The sequence below is a fragment of the Anas acuta genome, chromosome 3 (assembly GCF_963932015.1).
Source record: "Anas acuta chromosome 3, bAnaAcu1.1, whole genome shotgun sequence".
Lineage (NCBI taxonomy): Eukaryota > Metazoa > Chordata > Aves > Anseriformes > Anatidae > Anas > Anas acuta.
Genome location: NC_088981.1, coordinates 103,160,876 through 103,184,239, shown reverse-complemented (window position 1 = coordinate 103,184,239; position 23,364 = coordinate 103,160,876). Strand labels below are relative to the sequence as shown.

General features: G+C 37.5%; 1 protein-coding gene across 1 annotated transcript in view; it reads left to right on the top strand.

The window, feature by feature from the left end:
• The window catches only part of NOL10 (nucleolar protein 10), a 48,588-nt gene that overhangs the window by 14,177 nt on the left and 11,047 nt on the right, over window positions 1–23,364 (top strand). Inside the window, exons 13-17 of the mRNA XM_068678591.1 lie at window positions 4,186–4,238; window positions 20,447–20,573; window positions 22,069–22,148; window positions 22,283–22,381; window positions 22,789–22,878. Coding sequence (XP_068534692.1) covers window positions 4,186–4,238; window positions 20,447–20,573; window positions 22,069–22,148; window positions 22,283–22,381; window positions 22,789–22,878 — 449 coding nt within the window. The remainder of the gene's footprint in view (window positions 1–4,185; window positions 4,239–20,446; window positions 20,574–22,068; window positions 22,149–22,282; window positions 22,382–22,788; window positions 22,879–23,364) is intronic.

Below are 23,364 nucleotides of genomic sequence, written 5' to 3'. Positions count from 1 at the left end.
GTTGCTTAGTTCTTAAGGAGTATACAACACCCATTTCCTGTTTATAAAGCAGCACCAAATAAGATGAAAGAAAAATTAGGGCCTTTAAGATGTCAGAGGACAAAATTCTTGATCAGAGAATGCCTGTGTTGCACTCTGCTATTATCTTAATTTCAGAGAGGTAGCAGTGAAGACAGAGCGACTTAGACTTTGATTCATACCAGCAGCTCAATTTCAAGATTGTAGATAAGTGAGATTTCTAACGAGTTAAAACTTATCTTGTCTTTTCTGCCAACTTCAGTTAAGAATGTCTTTTTTTTTTTTTCTTTGGTAAGATGAGAACTTAGTATTTAAGTTCTGCTGAGAAGGTAAGCCTTTTTGACTTTATGCAGCAGCAGCAACATAAGGGTCTGCAGGATCTTGGTGAAATTACCAGCCCCTTTCCATGCTGCTCAGATTTACCCCTTTGAAAAAGAATAGTCTTACAGTACTTAGCAATTGGACTGTTTGTTTTTGTTTTTTTTTCCTGAGCCTTCAATAGTGTATCAATAGCAATCTAATTTGTGTTCCAATGTGCCAGAAATACTTTAGGCAAAAAATTGAAGCCTGCCAAAGAGGGAGCTTATGGCATGGCGCTGAGGGTGCATCTTGTGTGCTCTGATTGTACATGAGTTCTTCTGGGGGTGTTGGAGAGCAGCTGTAGTAACAGTGTGGGCTGTGCAACACGGGTACCCAAACCTGGTCCTCCGTCTTCCATAGAGGCCCCAGGAAAAGCACTACAGAAAAAGGTCATTGAAGTGAATTACATTTAGCATCTCATCCAGGTTTCACCTTTGAGCTTAGCAATTTGATCCAATGAGTCCTGGAGTGAATGAACATTCATGCAGCGTTAATAACGAAGGGATCATGGCATGGAGGGAAAGACAACTAAGTTATCTAGAATCTTAGCATAACTTAGAAGGGACTTCTGGGGCTTGTACGTTCTCTGCTCAATGCAAGGCCAATTTTGAAGTTAGATCCTACTTCAAAGTCTGGTCAGGTTGCTCAGGTCATAACCAGCCAAGTTTAAATATCTATAAGGATGGATGTTACACAGCTGTGGATGTTCTACAGTCTCTGTGGTATGTAGATTTTCCTCAAGTGCTGATTTGGGCTTAAATGATTTTTGTGTGACTGCAGGAAGAATCTCATAACATAAAGAATTAAATGCACCTGTCTATTTAAAGTTGCTTATGGGACACTGTTTTTCTGTGTGTCTGATCCCAGTCATGTGGACTGTGCATTCCAGTTCTGTATTCCTTTATAAGTCAGTTTTGATTTTTGTTGTTTCTTCTTTGACTATGTCTAAAAGGAGAGCAGTTTTGAAGGCTTCTGTTAAGAGCGGCTGTGGGATGAAAATCAGGTTGTATTTTATAACCCTGTGAAGGCAGAGGGGGAAAAACTTGAGGGTGTTTCAGTGAAAATGAAGAGATTTAAGGTGAGAGGTTGTGCACTTCATGTTTATGATAAATACTGTTTCTACAAAATTTAAGATGCCTCATCCACATTTAGAATGAAAAGAATAATTACATCTGAACATCAGAAAATACTTCCAGTAATACCAATGTTGCAGCTGAGGAAAGCAGGAAAGGCAATAACGTTTAATTGATAGCATGGGTGTAGGTCAGTGTTGTCACTGGGATCTCAGCACTCAGGGCACCCTGGGATGTTCAGAAGCTGGCGTGGCACAGCAAATCCCAAGACCTTTGCCCAGTCTATGCTCAGACTTCATGTGAAACTACTGCTCAGAAAGCCTGTACCCTAATCTTTCCCTTATGCTCTTTCATTCACTTAAAACATCTCTGCTGTTCATCACTGCATGGAACAAAACACTTCTTCCAACTTTATTTCACTGATGTGGGTCAAAATTCAGAAGTTGATTCACGAAAATCACCCAGGTCTTGTTTCAGACTTAAGGAGAATAATGTCAGAAATGTCACGAAGCAGAAGTCATTAAGCCTACATTTAGAAAGCAGTTTTGCCCTAAGGATAAGTTATCTAGTACATGCAGATATTTTACTTTTACATCTTGTATTTATAATTTTATTCAAATAGTTGTAATATTCCAGTTTTGTTTTAAAAACCAAAGTAGCTGCTACTTCGTATTAGTTGCAGCCCTTTTTTACGTAAAAATGTCGGCTGAATGAAACAGTTTTAATTCTGTGTTGTCTCAATTATGAAAGCAATAAAAAAATGGAGAAGTGAAACCATTTTGTAACAACATTCTGAAATATGGTAAGATGTGGATCAGTATAATGTGAATTAATCTTTTTCAGTAGCTGTGTTTCTGTTTTTTTTATTGCTTTATTTTTGTTTTTAGTTAAATTATTTTAGCAGCCATTTTCAGTGCTATTGCCTTCTATGGGAAGCAAACTTTTGCAACTTAACATTTTCAGTGTATAGAAATTTGTACATCATTTGTTTCAATTATTATAAATTACTTTTTTTTTTTTTACAAGTAAAAGCTTTGCGTTTTCTAAAACATCGTCTCCCATTTACTACCACTTCATCCCCATTTTTTTCATTTTTTCAAATGAATGATATTGTATTACTGAGCACTTTCTAGATACGGTTGTAGTAAAATGGCTTCTGTAATAGAATAGTTCTGGTTTATTTCCCTTTTAAGTGAAATCGCACTAGACTGCTGTGTAGTTTATTAGGGTGTGGTCTCTCTTCCTGTAAAAATTGGTTAGAACTAATGAGCTGAAACAATGAAGAGTGCACAGTAGACTTCTCCTTTCACAGACTTGTTCCTTTTTTTTTTGGTTTCTGTATTTCCCCTTAGTATACGCCCACCCATGTACTGAAATTCTGAAGACAACTTTCCTGCCTTCAGCTATTGGTGGAAGACTCCCAAAGAGGAGGTTTTCCCTTTGCTGTCATCTTTGAAGCACCTGCAGAATTAATTTCTATCATTTTATCTCTAGTGATTCATATTCAGTCAGTGGAGAAATGCTTTGTCTCCTGTAGTAGTACCAAAAGTGCTGATAAGTTAAGGGAGCACAAAACTTATCAAAATATACTATGAATTCATGCTTTTTCCTTAAACTGCCTGTAACCATTTCCAGGTTAGGTTTTAAGCCTCAGTTTGCTGACTAAGCTTTCACAAATTTATTGCTTTGCCAGGAAAGCAAGCCCCCTTTTTTCTGACATTAAAAGTCCAGCTGCATTGTGTATTTTTAATAAAAAGGATTAGGTAGGAAGGATTACTCCACCCATGTTAATTGCGTTCCTCTAGTTGGGTGTAAATTATATTTCTGCCCTCTGGGTATGTGGTAACTGCCCCAATTATTCATAGTCTCAATGGCATATGTTACTTCTGGATCAGAATGTTATCTAACTTGATTGCTCTTCTCTTCTTCGTGCTTCATCTTCTTGTATTACATGGTGATCACCTATGCTGGAAAGTCAAAGCTGAAATAAAATTATAAGCCAAATGTCCTTACAAAGCTCTCATGCAGAATGAAACCGAGAGTTTCTGATTTTGTATGTATACCAAGTCTTGTGACAGTTCCAGATATTCCATGGACTTTAATATTTCTGCAATAGTTCTTTTATATCCAGAGTATTCACAGCATTCCCTAGGTATATTCACAGATATTTCATATTTTATTTGTTCCACCTGGCTAATAATCACTTGCATTTGATGCCACAACATCCTGCCTCACGTTTTGTGTTGACAATCTACTGTTGATTTCCAAGATGAAATATGAAGCAAGCAGCAAACCATATTATGATTTATGACATTGTTTAGACCATAGATGTGTGTTTAAAAACAAAGCAAAACAAATCCCCAAAACCCCCTTGTGTTAATAACACCGGTTTATGCCCAAGGTAGGTTTTAAGTAGTACTACCTGGATTTGTTCTAAACAGTTTTATGGGATGAACTATTTAAATTTGTTATGAAAATTGGCAGTCTGCAGGTGTTAGAACTTTGTTGTTTAAGTTGTGCTGAGCATTTTTTAAGATAGAGAACAAAAGGCACAAATATATAAGAAATTAAGCTTTATTAATTGCAGCGCTATCAGGCTTTTCTTTCCTAGTCCTGTGTACAAACCTACTACATGTGAATTAAATACTTTGTGTGTTTGTGTGTATACATATTTATATTAAGTAACATTATCTTCTCGTGACCGACATTTTTTAATGTGGAAATCTCTTTTTAGGAATGCTAATGACTGCAAATGAAGCCCCTAAAATGAATATCTATTACATGCCAGTAAGTAATACAAATTGTTGCTGATACTGCTCTTTTAAAACTGTCAGTAAGTTGGTGCCAGTCAGGTTTTCATGTTGGAAAATGATTTCTGCAAATTCCTGTCTACATTCTCTGACTTTTTATGATAAAGTTTTGCTAGCTATAACTTATTTATATTATATACTAAATTATTATTAAAAAAAAAAATGCTTTCAATTTGTCTTTTCCTACCAGTTCCAAAACTGGTTAGTGGCAGTAGGAAGTTCAGGTAGAGTTTTGATGGGGAAAAATTGCTTTAGATAGCTAATGGGAAAAGAATTCCTAAAAGGAGACTGTATAGCTTGCTTTTGAGGTAATAGTTTTGCTTTGTTGAAAAATATTTCATTAGTGTCTTTAATGCCACTGTATACCATGGACTAAATATTTTTCTCTGTCCTGATGAAGAAATATGGTGTGGTTTTGTGTGTGGTTCTTAGGAGTAGCTTCTGCTCAGTGCCCTACTTGAATTGGAGCTTTTCACTTGAGAAGCTTTTCACTCAAAAGGCTTAACAGTTAAGTGTGTGTTTTCTTCCTGTGGGTTGGTTTTAGGGAGACTTAACAGCATGCCTTCTGGTGTTAGGGAGCTGCACAGAAAACTACACCTGTATTTCACTCTAGCTATGTTTTTGGTTCTACACTACACTCACTAGAGTTTGTTATGGCCTGAAAGGAGATGAATACTAGGGAATATAAGCAAATATTCCAGGCAGAAGAGCAGACTGAACTTAAAAATTATGTGCAACTCTCCATAAGTCACTTTATTCACGTTCTGGAAAAACTGCAAAATTCGTTAAATTTGAAAAATATTTTAAACTATACAAGTAGCTGACGCAGAGATCAGTTTTTGCATTCCAAGAAATGTACATTTTTATACACCAAGTTTTTGTGTTTCATTTATATCCAGTTGTTTTTCAGATGGAAACTGTCAATTTCTTGAACCCCTTTCTAACCACTTTGTTTACTGAAGCTGTTCCATGCTTGAGATAACGGGAATAGGGACAACAAATATTTTTGTATTTAAGACCATGTATTAGCTGTAGTTAGAAGCTGAACACACAGTGTTTCTATTTATCTTGTTCATTGTAAAGTTTAAGGAGAGCTCTCCGAGCCTTTATCTATCTCCCTTTTAATTAGGGGATTGGAGAAGACAAACTCCCTTATTTTCAAAGTCTGTTCATTTTTTAAAAACTTGAATAGACTAGTTACTGAATTTAAGTAATTCAGATGGAAGAAAAAAAAAAACAAAACACCTGCATTCCTCCTGTCACTAAGCCTATAGTTCAGCTTCTCTCTGGAAATTGAGCATTGAGATTTTTTTGTGCAAGTACGCATGATATATGAACCTGACTGGTATAGCACATCAGAGGTACATATCCAGCATTGCCACTGAGCCAAAAAAATATTTCAGACTTGATTTGTCACCAGCAGTGGGTGTTGTCAGAACTTGTTCTAGCAAGTATTACTTTGAATATTCTTGCACATACTATAAATCAAAATGGAAAATACTTCTTTTTTGCTCTCTTCAAGCCTCACTTTTGTAGAAGGCTCTGTGAGTATTCAATGTTTTTTAGCTAAGAAGTATAAATATTATTTTAGATCTCAAATTGCACTTAACAGACATTAACTACAAGCTGAAATATTGCCTGACATTGTCTATTATTTTTGTGGAGTACAGGCTATTCCCATGAAAATCAACATTATGTTATATTCCTTTGTTAGTGTTCTTTGATGACCTGAGTCCACCTGAACTTCTCTCAATCATACCTTTTTATGGGTTTTAGGGTCACAGTGACACATGAGCATAAAAATGGACCCATGATTGATTCCCAAATGATGAATGCTAAAGCATAAACATATGCAACAGTTCTCTCCTTTTTTTTTTTTAATGCTGTTGTGTATAAAGAGAACTTAAAAGTTGATTTTTAAATGTACTACCCAGGCAAAACTGGCATTTGAATAAGCTGAACTTCTGCAGTTCCTGTCAGTGGCTTTACATCTGAAGGCTGCTGAAGCCATGTTAAGTATCAGCATGATTTTTTTAATTAAATATTTTTGAATTGAATATTTTCAGATAGTGTAAAGACATGGAATATTAATTTTAGAGGATAGAAAAGCTAAAGGTAGAAGACATTTTTGAAACAGAAATTTCACACTCTGCTAACTTGTTGGTTTACCCTGTTTGCCTTTTTCATTCTGCCCTGCAAGAATGAAAGGTCTGGCACAAATACTATCGCATAATTGAAGGGTTACTTACTGCATTTCCTAAAAATCAAGTATGTAGCTCGCTAAATCTGTTTTTGTTGGCTTTTTTTAATCTCCTTTTTAAATGAAGAAAATGTAAAATGGAGAAGTCGTGTCAGCCTTAAGCTGCTCCGGGGCATTTGTTATTAAGAAAAACTCAATGTTATTAATGTGTTCCTTTTAACGCTTCTATTCCTTGATCTTTTGGGCTAGTTATTTGAGCTCAGATGCACACCTGTCCTTTGGTTTGTATGTCAGTAGATTATTAAGACACATTTTCTTCCTGTACTTGGAACTCTGAGTAATTTCCTTTGTACAGACAAAGATGAGTTTAGTTGTGTGCAGTTTTGGAGCAAAACTAAAGAGCTAATGATTTGCTGCTTTGCCTGATCTCTTTTCACAGAAAAGTTTTCTGGCTTCTCATAAGAACTAGGATTTACCATTTTTCCAAAGAACTGCCTAATTTTCTATTTGTTTGTTTACTTTGAAATAGACATGAATAACGCTTAAGAGGTGTCCTTGCTTTTTGAGATGTTGACAGGAACTAAATTACAGTTCTTCTATTCCACAACAGAATAAATGCCTGAGGGAAAAGCTCCAGCTATGGAGGACAGTTGTGTTTCAGAGCTGTTGGAAGTGCTTTTGGGTAAACAGAATTCATCTGATGGCCCCAGCACTTACTGCCCTGTAGTGCTAATAATGGTTGCTTCTTTTTTTTTTTTTTAAGTCTTCTTTTTAAAGCAGTATCATGGTGATGGTTGAGGTAGATGCTTAAATTCAAGAATGTATGATGCTGGACTCTAGCCCTCCTAGTTTGAAATGCTTTTTTTTTTTTCCATATGTTGTAGAAGAGGTGCACAGAAGTCTTACAGCACAGGAGTGCATCCCCATGGATGGGTGCAGACAGACCCAGAATCCTCTGTCCTCATTTCAAGTTGGCCAGACAGCGTAGGACTGTGCCCAGCCTAATATACCCGGCCTCTCAGCAGGTTTTATTAGTGTGGGCACAGTGCTGTGCTAACACAGCTCTATGACTTCTGAACTGGAGCTGGCTTGTGTCTGGCTAGCTTGGAGTACGCTCTGACTGAGCTCATGTCTGAATGAATTATCTGTCTACATGTGCCCGTTCTCTCCATTGTTCATGCCAAAGCTAAATTTCCGTTGCAAGCCTAAAAAATGACTGTCTCTTGAACTTCAAGATTATGAAGGAGTTGACAACAGCTATCATAATATTGTCTGTAAATGGCGTGCTTCAGCTTTCACGGCAGGATTTTCAGCAAGATAGGTATGACATTCGAGACTAGGAATGTCTGAGAGAACTATGCTTTTCTTAAAAAAAAAAAAATCACAGCAGTTGTTCCTTTTGCGTGCAAACAGTTAGAGGGAAAAGAAGGTGGTTTTTGGTTTGCTAGAAATGACAAGCAGATTTGGTTTTAAATAGCAAAAAATTGCCTTGTGCAGGTACACAGCGCAAAGGGTGAGTAAAAGGCCAATTTATTGTTAAAATGACTGCTAAAATGAAATGTTTGTTTTACACAGGTAACATCTTGAGTGGCTTAGCTTAGAGACTTTGTTTTTGTTTTATTTTGTTGGGCTTTAATGAGGGCAAGCGCCTCTGCCTAGAATTGGGCTCTTTGCCAATAGTTTAATAGTTAACTTGCAGTTTATGCAAACATTTGGAGCCTGCCTCTTGCCAGCTGGCTTCCTGGTACCTCACTTTGAAGTGTGTCTCGGGAAGGTTGAAATGAAAGTTGTGTGTGCCTTGGGATACTTCTCAGACTACTGACTCAGAAACGTCAGTTGAGTCAATAGTGCACCCAGCTTCTGCCCAAAGAAATGAGGAGAGGAGAAGCTCCACTGACACAAGGTGGTTTGCTGGCCTGGGATCTAAAATAAACCAGATTCTCCTAAATTTAAGCTAAGCTGTCAGCTTCCATGACTTGTAAGGTTCACTTTGCAGGCTGTACAGAGAAAAGCCTACATCTTACCTCCTGGATCCTTTGGGAAGAAAGCAAGGGGCATATGCGTTATTTGTTCTGAGTGTTTACTACTGGTTATGGGAACATGTCTGATCTTAGCACAGATGTTTCAAACCAGTCTTGTCTCCTTTATTGGACTTGAAACTTTGGGCTACATATACATACTGAAACTGAAACTTGCTCTATTCATTAGGCTGTTAAAAGAAGAGAGCAATTAAGACTGTAATTAATTGAGTGTAATATTCTGTGTTCTGGATGGTTTTTTTATTTTCCTGCAGTCTTGGCAGAAAACTCCCTGTTGAGGCTAGAAGCAATGTACTTTTGGTGTAGGGAAGATATTAAGCTCTTTAAGAAAAAATAAATCCTGGAGCGTCTCTGGCTTCTTTTCAGGTGGTTTTGGAAAATCATTTGATACCCTGGTGCTCTCCTAGTTCAGGGCTGTTGGAGTTATAACGTGGAAATGTTTCAAGGGCAAGTACTTCTTGCCTGCTCAATGATTCAATTTCTCCAAGAATATCTTTATAGTTAGGGTCTGGTTTCTAATCCAATACCCTCTTTGGATGTGTCAATCTTTTTATTGCTAGAAATGTTTATGACCTTTGGCCTCATCAAATTGGGTGGCTTTCCAGCTAAACCAGCCATTACTGGGGGTACTTTCCCTTCGTACGTGCTGTTTTAAATTATTTTTTATTCTTTTTTTAGGTCCTCTACTTGCCTACATTAATGATGCTTTATCACCATCTTTTATATTGAATGGCCCTCAATAATTAACATTCCTTAAAGAAACAAAACTTAGTTTTAGAGAAAAAACAACAATTTTTAAAAACTGTAGGCAAACCTGTAGGTACCCTTAGTAGTTACCTGAGATAACATAATCGCAGATCCACATCAAGGCACCAAATTCTACTGGCTCGTATGTTTTTATTTTTTAATTAAATGCTTTAAATTTAATGCACTTCATATTAGATGAAACAAATCAGTAGATGGAATTTGTACTGAGGCAAATGCAAATGAAGGCAGTTCTGTTTTATACCTTAATTCACTCATTTCTCTTTTGATACTAGTTCAGGACCATCCCGGATTGTAAATTAAAGATGAACATGGCTTGGTTGGATTGGAGGTTTACAGATTAGCTGCTATGTGTGACTGAATTGACTGAAGAGATTTTGTCAGTCTGGTGACAGTGCTACCAACTGGTGCTGTACAAGGGGTTGTAACCATTCGATATCTATCCTTACATTCTGTTGTTTTTCACTTTAAAGGTCTGAGGTTTCTCATATGAGGCATGTTCCACACTTACGTCTATGGTCATGGCCTTTCACAACAGTTTTAGCAATCTAAGACTTCCTTGCTCATCATTTCATTATTTTGGGATCTTAGAATCATCTAGGTTGGAAGAGACCTCCAAAATCACCTAGTCCAACCTCTGACCTAACACTAACAGTCCCCACTAAACCATATCCCTAAGCTCTACATCTAAACGTCGTTTAAAGACCTCCAGGGATGGTGACTCAACCACTTCCTTGGGCAGCCCATTCCAATGCCTAAAACTAACTATCTGCTAACGCTCGTCCTTTCTTGGCTGGCATTTTGACAGTAATGGAACAGGCTAGTGTTAGCCTGTGAGATTTTGATTTCTTTTAGGATATTTTCATGTCATATTGGCAGCACTAGGTCATTGTGAATTAATGCTGCCTCAACTGTCTTCTTGAAGGTTGTATGATGAGGGTGAACTTTTCAGAGTTATTCATCTACTTCAGTGTAACAATTACCTCAGAAGTTTTATGCAAGGTGGAAAACAACCATGAAACTGAATTGTGATAAGAGATTTTTTCTATCCCCAAACTGCGTTTAATTCCCTGGGGGTAAAAATTAAAAAATAATAACGATTATAAAAAAGGTAAAATATAAATGTAACAGTTATGGCATACAATCGGAAATGTTGGTCTTAACCATAGGTTTTTTTTTTTTTTTTTTTTTAAGAAAACTGCAAAATGACTAGAAAACAGATGTTGCGGCATCGCATATTACAGTTGCGCTTTGGGACTGTGAAGGACAGTGGTGTTGAAAGAAAAAATTTTCCATTAACAAAAAGACAGTTCAGTGAGTCTTTGGCCTTTAAGCTATTTCAGAGTCTCAGTGTATCATCCTTCTAGAGCTTGGTTTTCCATTCAGGACATTCTAATCCTTTATACGTAAAATCATGCAAACAGTATAAAACAGAAGAAGGCTGTCTACTGAATGAAACATCACTTATCTCACAGTACTAACAAGCTTAGGAAAAAAATTGTTTATCTTGACAAACAGAAATGTGAGCTTCCTCCTTTTAACCTAAACACTTTCAAACTGAAAAATAACACACTGGGCTTATTCCCAACAAAGGATATCCTTCGTTTCCCATGCGCTGGCTGAGAGAAACGACCGCTTTTTGCACATAGGCAGAAGAAAAACACCAACGTGTGATAATTGGAAAACAATTTCTGATCTTCCTGTAACATTTGCCAGAGATGTTTTTGGTGCTGCTGGTGTAGTAGTTCAACAACGTGAATAGATTATGAAGGAGTATGGGCTCTGCTTACTGCTCTTATGGGTGATAATATGATAGACAGCACTTGTCCAGTTTTCTTTAATAGGCAGCACCATATCACAATTAATGTAAAAAAATAAATATAAAAAATTGCTGAGAAGGAAGCTTTATACTATACTATGGTCTGCCAGCATGTCATAGGAATTAGTGGGGTTTTAATGTGTTTTCTTTAATCTTTTTTAAAAGATTAAAAGAAAATGTTCAGAAAAGACAAAATATGAGAATTTTCTCTGAGATAATTTCAAAAAATATTTAGTTGAAATTAGAGTATTGTGGTTTATTTTTGTCATGCACTGGTTGCACTCATTAATGAATCAAAGTGTGTGTGTGTGTGTTAAAACTTTTTTTATACAAAAATAGTTTAAAAGCTGTGAGGATTTGTGATTTCTATCACACAAAGCTGATAGATAAATAAAGCCAATCAGATGTATGAAAGCTAGCATTTTGAAATAATTTCCTTTGAGTAGAACAGAACTTCAGAAATGCTTTGATAGATAAATATAACTTTGTGCTGAAATAGGGCTCTGGAAAGAGTGGACTGATTTGTGCTGAAGGTATCTTCGTTCTCTGTCTGGAGGAGCTGCATGTTCCCAGCAGGTAGCTGCCGTCCTGTTCCTGGAGGTTGTCTGAGTAAACACCCAGAGCAGCCTTGCTCCCAGCTCCGCAAAGAACAGCTGAACTGCCACGAGAGGCAATTTCCTTACATACTCCTGGACTTCCAGTAGCTTGTCTGTTACATAAGGTAGAAGTACAGCTGGACTCACCATTGCTTTTTTTTTTCTGTAGCATCCCTCAAATTTCCTTAACACGTCATTTTCTTAACCCCAGTACAGTCAGTTTTGTTTTCATGCATTTAAAGATATTTATGCTATAAAAATACTTGTTATGTGGCTTGTATTACAAGAGCCCAGCTGTTTGTAGTGACGTAAAAGAGAGGCAAGTGACCACACAGGGTAACAACTGGGAAGTTTCCTGTGCCATCAGAAAGGTGGACAAGATAGCTTGCCAGGATTCTGCATTTCTAGCTTATTCTTAATTCTTCTAGTTTGTTAATTTAGATTGCAATCCGTGGCTATTACATGCTAAAATCAAGGTACGTGTCCCTCATCCCTGTTAGTTTTGGGAGTGCTGTCCATTGCATGCCTGTGTCCTCAGTGTTGCAAGAGATGCTCTTGTATTTTGGGATGCAGGTTTCTGACCTCATGGTAACAGGCAGGACCTTCTTGGAAGCTCTTTCTTGTTGAAATATAATAATAAATAAATAAATAATAATAATAAAGAATTTCAGGGCAGCTGTGAAGTCTCCCACCTGCTCTGTCTCCCCCCATCACAGCTTCAAATTGAGGGGGAGGGCTCTGTGATGGATGTATTATTTGAAGAATATTGTGCTAGGTTTTTTATTGTTGTTAGACTTCATATAAAATGTGGAGGGCACTCCTATTTGTCATTCTTCTGTGAATTTGGAAGTAATACTAATTACTGCAGTCCTTAAGTATTTTGGTTAGTGAAGCTTGAACATTTCACAGACTGTGGAACATTTCTCAAAATCCTGGAATCCAGGAGGAATTCTTGTGGGAGAAGAGGGCAATAATGGGTTTAAAAAAGGGATGATTGTAACATGCTGTCAGATTTTAAGCTTTAGGAATATTTAAGCTCACTTTCTCTCCCCTGTTAAGAAAACACTCAGCGGTGCCGTGCCAGCGAGGTGTCGGGATTCAGTCTGCCAGGAGTGCTCGGCTGGTGGTCGGAGGCTTCCTTCTGCTCTGGGCGGTGGCTCGGTTCCTGCTGGTGGTCGTGGAGTTTGTTCGAGCTTTGCTTGCTGATCCAGCTCTCTGACCAGGCAGGGTTCAGGGGTGGTGGTGTGTCTGGGGAATTTGGGGGAACTTCTGATGCGTTTCCAGCTGATATTTATGGGATAATGTTTGAAGCAGATCATGCTTTGTAAAGAGTGCTTTGAGAAGCCACTCGTAGCTTCGTTAGATTAGGTGACTTAAAATGAAAGTAGTGGGTTCTTGCACTTCAAGTTTTATTTATTATTCTTCTGACATCAAACCTTCTCAGCTCTAATTGTCTCATGAGCTTAAAAAAAGCCCACGGAGTTTGAGAAATAGAGAGATCCATAGCAAGAGTGACTAGTGTTTATCTTTTATATGTGTCAGCATGTCAGAACACGACAGGGATATTGATGAAAGCATTAGGCTGCTTAACTTTTAATGCCACTGCTGGTAACTGACTTGAGAAGCATCCCTTTTTCTTCCTGTCTAGTGAGAAAGAGAGATATTATTGATTTCATTTACAGTTTTAAGGAGCAATTGTCCATCTTTGCTGAAAATTTATTTGCTATTCCTATCCTGGAGGGTGCTTTTGTCCCTCAACATTACAAGCAACAGGATTATTGCCTTCTTCACGAGGTGTGGTGGCTTCACTGGGAAGACAGTGGTAGTGAGAACAGGCCTGTGGCTGGTTAAGTGACTAATATCTGTCAGATCAGACAACATGAGATTAAACAAGTACACCAAAAACACCTATGAAGCTAGACTGTTTAGGATTAGAAAATGAAATACTCACTATCTGATAACTACCAGGGCAGAAAGATTTAGTATCTCATTCCTAGAAGATGTGTGCAAGTTCCTGCAGCAGTTTTTGTTTAACACTGGAAAGATCTTAAAAGCAACACTTCCTTTAACATGCTCTCTAAGGAGTAAAACCTCCAAGTGGTTGATTTGGCAGCTGCCATAGCACGGTGAAAGGTAGGAAAACCAACCTCTCTCAGATTAGTGAATCTGCCAAAAATGTCTGGATGTGCTGGAGTTGGGATGAGGGAAGGAGCCAATTCGTTGTATAGTTCAGTGAAATTTATGAGTGCGTGGGCTTAAAACCAAATGCAACGCTGTTGTTAGTAACAAACTGGAAAGGAAAAAAGTGCTATTCTGTCTCTTGGTCATAGCTGTACTCCAGTGAGAAGTTCAGTTACTGTAAAAGCATCAAATCCACAGGGTGAATGAAAGCATGAAATTAAGAAAAATGAAAGTATATGGGAGATTTGTTTGGAGTATATTCCCCAAACCCATTTAATTTAGAAAATGAAAGAATTTTACTTTCTAAATTAAATGGGATTACTCATGAGATGAACAGGGCACAATTGGAGTTGATTGTAGAGTGTTCATAGGGGAAAAAGAATAGAAAGGAATGTCAGAAGAATACTGAAAATCACGAATTGTTCGGAGCACACTGGTTGCTAATGGAAATGTACTGTATGTGGAAACGTAGGAGACAGGAACATAACAAGGTAACGGCATCCCAAGGCTCTTTTCTAGCACAAGCTAGTCTCATACTCATGGCTTCTCTGAAGTTGTTGGCCTGGATGTACCTGAAGCCCATAAAGCCCAGAAACAAGAAAGGAGATGCAGTTCTTCATATTTGCAAGCTGGAAATAATACATCAGGGTTTTGAGAGCTATGGGTTGCCATTGATGTAACCTTGACTTGTACAAAGGTGTAAGGAGGTATTCTTTCTCCTCTTCCCTTTTCGATGCATGTGATGGAAACTTTTCAAAATTTTTACATATTGAGATCTGTCTAATTCTTAAAATTAGAGAACAAAACATTAAAAACAGTACTCTTAAAATGAATAGTAATTAATTACTCATGTAATTGCATTAATTAAACCTGGCTGTGCAATTAGGGAGCTAATTATGTTGAAAACGCAATTGCACATTTCAATCACTGCCCACACCCTGGGGATCACCCAGTTTCTTCTCCTCCCTCATTAGACTTTCTGTAATCTCCCTCTCCTGTTACATGGCATAATTGAAGCTGAGAATATGTACACACAGATGGGCATTTGCTTTCTCCAGCAAATGTCTGGCTAAAAATGTAAAACGATTGTGTGCCATTTTATTTTAAATATTTTCCTTTTGTCTGTCTCCTACAGGTAGATATATATGTGAGAGCACTGAGTCAAATGTATAAAATACATACCATTTCTAGAAATTATTATCTAGCAAAGATTTTTTCTTTGTTAAACTGATTTAAGGCTTTTTTTTAATGGTAACAGAGGAATGGAGGAGCTTTGTTGGTCATGGAGTCCCAGCCTATCACATCACAGGCAATCAGATTGCATAATCTTTTCCATGAATATGTCAGATTTCATCTTAAAATTAGTCATTTGGTTTTTACTCAATATTTCATTAAAAGACTGTTTGACATTCACATCCACCTGACGTTCAGCTACCCCTGCAGCGTAACTGTTTTAATTTTGCAAGTACATAACCTTGTGTGAGCATTATTGCTTCGCGTATCATCCCAGTAGCTTTTCAGTGTGCTTATTAAACTTTGCATTCATGGATCCTGAACATGATTGCCTGGAGTTCTACAAGGTACCTCCCCTGACTCATTAGCAGTATCCTATACTATTACAGTGGCTTGAAAACAATTTTATTGTCTTGTGATCAGATAGCATCACTTTTTGCCTTTTCTGTTGTCTACACCAGGTAGTAATTGGCTATAAATTTAATCTGATTTGCAGCTTTTTTAGTTTTCAAGGTAGCTTTTTTTTTTTTCCACTTAGAGATTTTGACCCTTCTTTTCTGCCAATTTGTAATCAGTACATTTCACAGGCATCTTCCCGCTATATGTGGCAGTTGTTAGTGAAAATGTTTAATATGATAGTCCTTGAGTTTCACTTATAACCTCCTTTCTATGTAGTAATTCACTTTTCAGCATAAACTATTTCTCATTAGGTAGTTCCTATCATACCATATGGTTATTAAAATTATCGTCTGACTAGTAACTTCCCACAATACACTGTGACCAGAGCTCTATTGAGGACCTTAAATACATGCCATTTTTGTTGTAATCAACATTATTCAGAAAGAATGGCAGTGAATGATTTAACTGTAATAGTCCCTTTTTACTACCTGGTAAAGATCATACAGCCTAACTTAAAATCCATAGAAGATACCACAATGAACACTTGCAAGATTTTTCAAAGAAGGCTTTGAAGTTTTGTTATGAAAGAGCAGTGATACAACATATTCTCATATTTATTTGCTGGTAACTGTATTCCTGTAGGTATGGAGCAATACAACTTTACACTGCTAATTTCTGTGAAACTGCGTGTTGCTGTTTTATAGAGCTAAGGAAACCAGTGTTTCTGCTTTACAAAACCTTTCTGGAAGCTCTAAGTGTTCTCCTGAATGATGTCCACATACATGAAGTTAGTCTTCCAGAGGGAATTTAGGCAATCTAAACTTGGCAAATTTAATTGAGTTATTTCAAATCTGATTTGGGCAGCATATATAGCATTTTTGCATGTTTTTAATTGCTAAAGTACATCAATAAAAGTTGGGAGGAGTTTCTGCTGTTTGACTCTTAAAACATTTTTGACATTTTTATTTGCAACTTAGGAGCTAATCACTGCCTTGGATGAAGTCTTCCAGGGGCTTAGTCATAAATGTCTTGGAAAACTTGGATTTTGGACCCTGCTCTGACTCTCAGAGAAGACCAACTGTTTGGTTCACTTCTGTCAAATTTGTCCCTTAAGAGATGCTTAACAATACTCATTTGTGTGTGAATTCAGAATTGTTTCATTTAAATCTCGTGGCATCTGGCTGTAGAAGCTGCTAAGCATCCTGGTCTGCTTTTAAGTTGGGTGGGTTGCATGCTTAATGGTAGTCAGGATTAGACCCAGTCTTTTGGTGGCTCTGCAGAGCTGGCTGACAAATTGTTGAGTGGCAAGTTAAAAGTGGACAAGTGCTGTCTGGTCTTCCAGACTGAAGGTAAGGAACGTCTGTTGTGGGTTGGTAATAACACCCAGTTAGTCCTAGCATTCATTAATTTCAGGGGAAATACAGAATGATGACAGAAGATTTTCTACAGAAGTGCTCAGGAATTAGGCACAATTGGTGATTCACAGAGCAAGATATGTGGTGCTATAAGACTTTTAAAGTAAAAGTCTTGTAAAACAGAAAACAGCGGTGTTCTTTGAAGTTATTTTGCACTATTTTCAAAATATTTGTCAGCTTTTTCCTCCTTTTCCTGAACAGTTCGGCCTTGCCATATTAGCAGCTTGTAAACTCAGATAAGTCGTGTGCTTAGTTACTCATCGTACATCTTCTGCATCTATGGTAAATAAATAAAGACATTCTAATACTGTGCTAACAAAAGTTTGGCAGTTGATGGCGTGATACTGATAACAGTAATTAAGAAATCTGCATCTGTTCTTCCTATGGTTTGGTGTAACACGTGAAAGGCAAGGGCAAGGTATCTGCATCGCCTGTGCTGAGGAGGGGCTGCAGCAGGCCGGCCCTTGTGCTCCATGTCTTGTGCTTGGGCCTGTCCCACCACCCTTGCCTCCCAACGTGGTGCCAGGATACCTGGCCCTGTGGTGGAGGATCCTTGTCCCTTAGTCCTGGCACAGTTGATAACTCCAGATCCTTCAGGAGGAAGAAGGAGAAGGGAAGGCAGGAAGGATCCCACCCGGCCTGCTGCCAGCTGGCTCCAGCCTCCAGGCCAGGCCCTTCTAGTGATAGACAAAAATATTTTTGAAGACGTTCGTCTTGCCATTCACTGGAAATTGTCGGAGATTGTTTCACGAAGTCGTAATTCGGCTGAAAAGGGAATCATAAGGAAAATAGTGAAAATATTGTTTTGATCACTGGTGATGATGTCTGGTTTCTTAGCTGAAGAAATATTTGAGTGTGAGCCAAGTTTAGATGTGCGCTCATTTAGTAATGATTTTCCTACTAGCTATACGTAACTTCTCTAAAACTTGCAGAGAAACCTATTTGTTATATTATAAATACTGCAAATGTGAGACCTGTCAGCTGAGTTGCATGTGGTTGCCTACATTTAATCATAGAATCATCAAGGTTGGAAGAGACCGCCAAGATCACCTGGTCCAACCATCCCCCTACCACCAATGTCACCACTAAGCCATGTCCCTAAGCACCGCGTCCAGCCTTTCCTTGAACACCCCCAGGGACCATGACACTACCACTTCCCTGGGCAATTTGTCCCAGTGTCTGATGGCTCTTTCTGAGCAGAAATGTCTCCTCATTTCCAACCTGAACCTCCCCTGGCACAACTTGAGGCCATTCCCTAAAACTTATACCCCTACAAAATGCTATACTGCATGCTGTGACCATACCAGTGTCAGCTGGCAGTGTTCCCAGTGCCTGCTGCATACCTGATGGCCTGGTACAGACAAATCCCCGGAGCTGTGGAGCTTGTACCTGGGTGCAGAGACAGCAGAGCCTCGCGTTTCATGAGGGCTGGGTATGCTGGTAGTGGATCACTCTGCAATTGAAATGCAGTGGCATTTTAAGCCCGTGAAGAATTTACAGTTACATTGGAAAGAAATTTCTCATTGATATTTTTGGCACTGTGTCTGGTATCGCTTGCTTTTTTTATTTTTAATTTTTGTCCTAAGCTTTAAAAGATGTTCCCTTTTAACATACCAAGCAAAATCCTAGAGGTTTCCTAGAGGTGTCCTGGAATAGGTAGGCAAGCAGTTTTAGTAGGGTGGGAGAGAGGGAAACGAGGCAATAAAACTTACACAAACATCTCTGTAGGGTTTTCATTTCTGTCAGTTTACATGCAAAATTTGAATAATGGCAGAACTCTATATTTTTTCCTGATATTCTGCCACTGCTTTTTTCCATTAATTATCTCACTTTCCCCCCTTGTTTTCTACGATGTGGTCCTGCAATTTTCTTCATACATCATAGAGAAAATTCAAGTCGTGTAGCTTTTAGGTGTTTCATCACTGACTGACATTTTGCCATAGAAGTTTTAATCTTAGTATCGGGTTTTGAGTACAGGAATGCATGAACAGTGAGTGGGGTTACAGCTGAAAGATGGAGAAATGGTTTTCCCTTATTTCTGCTTTAAGTATTTTTTATTTTTTTTAAAAGATTTACACCAGTCAAGATCACATCTGGGGATTACCCTAATTGGTTACAGTTGTTTGAATTCTAATGAGTAATGTGCACTGTGCAAGGCTTGAACAGATAGTGCCACAGAAATGGAAGTGATGAAAAAAGTTTATTGAAGTGATAGAGATCTTTACATAATGCGTCAGCAAGATGGAATGAAGGGGAACTTTTTATTTAATTGGAATGGAAGTGAGTCAAGGATTCTCTAATCTCATTTCTAATAATCTGCAGCAGACAAATTTATACTTACATTTGATTACAGGAAAAATTTTGATAGTTAATAAGCGACTTTTATTGTTGTTGTTGTTGTTTTTTACAAGGACAAACAGTCGTCCAAAACGCAAAAATGGGTTAACTTTAAAGATGATTCCCTTAATACATTCATGTTTTGGTGATCTGGTAATGAAGCACCAATTACTGGTTTCTTCAATGGCATGAAAAACAATAGCACATTTAATATTTCTAGACAGCTTTGTTATTAATATGAAAGTGTGGCACTTAGATTTGAGTTGCAACCATTGCTATTTGTATTGTTGTTTTGTGATTTGAGTTTTTCACGTGAATTTTTAGCGAACAAAATGGAAGCCTCAATAGAAGTCCCACTCCAGGAGTTAACTGGCCACTTTGCATTCTAGAACTTCAGCTGATTTGCTCTGGAGAGAAAAATGTAATGTTGGATTTTTCCGTTCAGCTAGTTCACCTACTAAAATAATAATACTGGAACAGTTGAGTATGTCAGTGCGCATCAGGATGGGGAGGAATTTCAATCAGAACAGCAGGAGGGAAAAGTTAAGGGAGATAATTATTGACTTGGGAAGTTGGAGGAAGCATATATGGAAAAGAAAGTTGATAGTGCAATGTAATATTGTTCAAATAAATCCTTTGCCTCATGGTGGAAATATGCGATCTTTTTTTAATATTTCCCATTAATTGTCCATACAGTCTGGATTTTTTCCTTGAACAAAAGTACATGAAATATACCTGTAATGTTCTGTATGAAATCCTATTCTGCCCTACTTATTTTAATTAATGTGATCGTTTAGTAAACTAATGAGATCATGGTCCAGCTGTGCTGTACAGATTAGTTGATATCTAGTGCCATTAGTTAAGTTGTTAATTATATCTATAATGTTTAGCTCTGAGCTTTTAATAAATTAATTGGTCCGACTAGGATCACTTGAAACAGTTGAATATAAACCTTTAAACTGCTGGTCTCAAATAAATTACCTGCGTTAAAAGAACACTTAAATAATCGATAGTACTTCTTATTGGTAATGTAAGCAGTAGATTTAATTGCGTTCTCTAACTGCTGTTGTTCTTAAGGTGTATTTGATTTCAGGGAGATTAATTTATTCTTCCAGCACAGGAGCTGAGAGCCTAACATTAGGTGTTGTGTTTTTTCTTCTGAATCTATATACAATTTTGTACCTTTCTGTAATATCCCCAGGTTTTAGGACCTGCCCCCAGATGGTGTTCCTTCTTGGACAACTTGACTGAAGAACTGGAAGAGAATCCAGAGAGCACAGTTTACGATGACTACAAATTTGTGACCAGAAAAGACCTTGAAAATTTAGGTAAAATTTCTTTAGCTGACTTGGTTATTCTGATTGTTTTTTTATCACACATCTAAGTTTATTAGTTCAGATGTGACTTATCAGTAAGAAATGCAGAGAACTGATTGAAATTCATTGGCAGTAGTTTCTTCCAGTTGTCTTGGTTATTAGTATACCAGACCGATGACTTTCTGTTCCTTGGTTCCCAACAAGTACAACATTAGATGTTTGTGTTGAAAAATGATTCACCTGCCAAAGGATACCCTAATTGAGGGTAGTATTTTCCAGAAAATAAAACTTCATTCTAGTGTTAATGGAAAAATGGTTTCGTGGAACTAGAATACTGAAAATGACATAGCAGAGAGAGTAAGCATGTGTGACTCAAGGCAGTTGATTCTTTTTCGTTCCATTATGTATTTTGATTGTAGTATTTTACTCCAGTCTAATTCATTTACCTTTGAATATGGCAGGAGAAGGAGGAGGTCTTCCAAAACACCTGCCTGATCTTCTGAAGGAGGTGGTCTGAATGTACCCTGTAGATCCCTATTCAAAACTTAAGGGAATTAGGCAGTGTAGCATTATCAACACAGACTTGACTGGAAATAGTCCTTCTGCTTTAAATTCACAATTACGTAGTAAAATTCACTTCCCCCTAAGTGCAGGCTTTCAAATGAAGAACCATCTTGGGATATATTTTGCATTTCATACATCAGTTTTCTTTGTATAGTACCTGTTATCTGAAGTACTCTTATTTTGGAGTATGCAGGAGGATTGTTTCCTGGAAACAGTTTAAAATAACATAAATAAGAACTTTGCTTTCTGAGATACACGGAACTTTGTCTCTCTCTCTCCTTTTTTTTTTTTCCCCTTTAGTTCTAGAATAAGAATTAAACTTAATTTCTAAAGATTTGGGGATCTGTAGAGGATGTTTTGCTATAAAAGGATTCTCTTTTTCTCAGTTTTGGAATTTTGTGAAGATACAAGGAAGGACAATTTGACAACTGTTCAGTATTTTCATTCTTACAGTCGGTTAGGGCATAGGGTGACAGTTTTATAACCTGATGTGGTACTGTATTTCTTTCAGCACATTGATTCTTCAAAGATAGGAACCCAAGACAAAATTCTTTCATTCATGACTTCGGCATACCACACGATAAAAGTGCTTGTCAAACATGTACAGGCTTTCCAAAAAAAAACAAACAAACAAAAAAAACTTTGTAGACTTCCTATGGTGTGCAGAACATGTAGACATCTATAAAAGTGCACAGTAACATGTATTATGACAACAAAAATCAATTTTGTTGCTCCAAAGTAGCAAGGATTTCTTGCTGGCCTAACTTGATTTTTTGCGGTTTTACTTAGTCTTGATGTGCTGGATGTGACTATCAGAGAGATTAATGTGTTGCATTGGCAGTGCTTGTTTGTCTTGAACTGAGTAAGTGAAGTGGCTAGCTTGGAATAGGAGTTCTTTATCTGTGAAAGCTCTTTGAAATCCTCTGTAATTTTTTTTTCCCAGGCCTTGCTCATCTCATTGGATCAACACTGCTCAGAGCATATATGCATGGCTTTTTCATGGATATAAGGCTTTATCATAAGGTAAAAAATGATGCTTGTAAACTGCCGCTCTTAACAGTAAAATGTGTTGGTTTTTTTTTTTTTTTTTTTTTTCCCACATAGAGGACTGTATCCTGTATTAATGATACATATTTTTTCCTTCTGCTTGTTCAAAGGCAAAAATGATGGCTAACCCCTTTGCCTATGAAGAATACAGAAGAGAGAAAATAAGACAGAAGATAGAAGAAACACGTGCACAGAGGGTACAGCTGAAGGTAAATCCTGTGAACAATGAATATGCTCTGGAAGAACTGTTCATAAAAAACATAAAAAATAGCATATTCTTAAGTGTATCTCAGAAAGGTAATTGCTTAGGATTTGATTCTGTTTATCGTTAGAGACAAACAGTAAAGTTGGCATTAATTTATAGAACTTTCTGAATGGAAACATAATATTCTCATGCATATGAATCCCACAGATGAGAAAGTCTGATATCAAACTGTAAAAGAGCAGCTCTCATCACATTTGCTGCTTGAGCAGATAACCCAGAGGTAAAACTTCCAGTCTCTGCTTGCCATTAAACTAAACGACTCAGGCCATTGAAATGCAATACTCTGGAAAGAAATATATAAAAATAACATTGTGTTTATACACGTATTCTCTTTATATCTATATTCTTTAGAAACTTCCAAAAGTCAATAAAGAGCTTGCACTCAAACTGATTGAAGAAGAAGGAGAAGAACAACAGCTTACCAGAAAAAGGAAGCAAAAGGTAAGTTTTTGTTTTAAAGTCTTCTCTAACTAGGAGCACAGAAATAATAATGCTTATAGTTACTGATTTATTGTTACCTGGCCAAACAGATTCAGAATTCTGTTTCTTGTCTCATAAATATCTTACTCCACTAGGTGACTGTAAAGTGGACTTGTGTAGCTGGAGTACCAAAAAGGCCATGTAATAACCTTGTCATCTATATTAAAAGTTTTAAATGCTGAAATATGCCCTGTTGAAGATGATGGTGGGCCTTGTAGGAGTCCAGAAGCTAGTTAAGTGCAGAATTGATATCAAAGCTGTTCAGAGAAAAAAAAACTTTTTCATTTGTTAGCATTTTAGTGCAAGGTGCTGCACCTGGGTCTGGGCAATCCCAGACAGGAGTACAGACTGGGAGAAGTACTCATTGAGAGCAGCCCTGCACAGAAAGACTTGAGGGTTCTGGTGGACAAAAGGCTCGATGTGAGCCGTGAGTGTGCACTTGCAGCC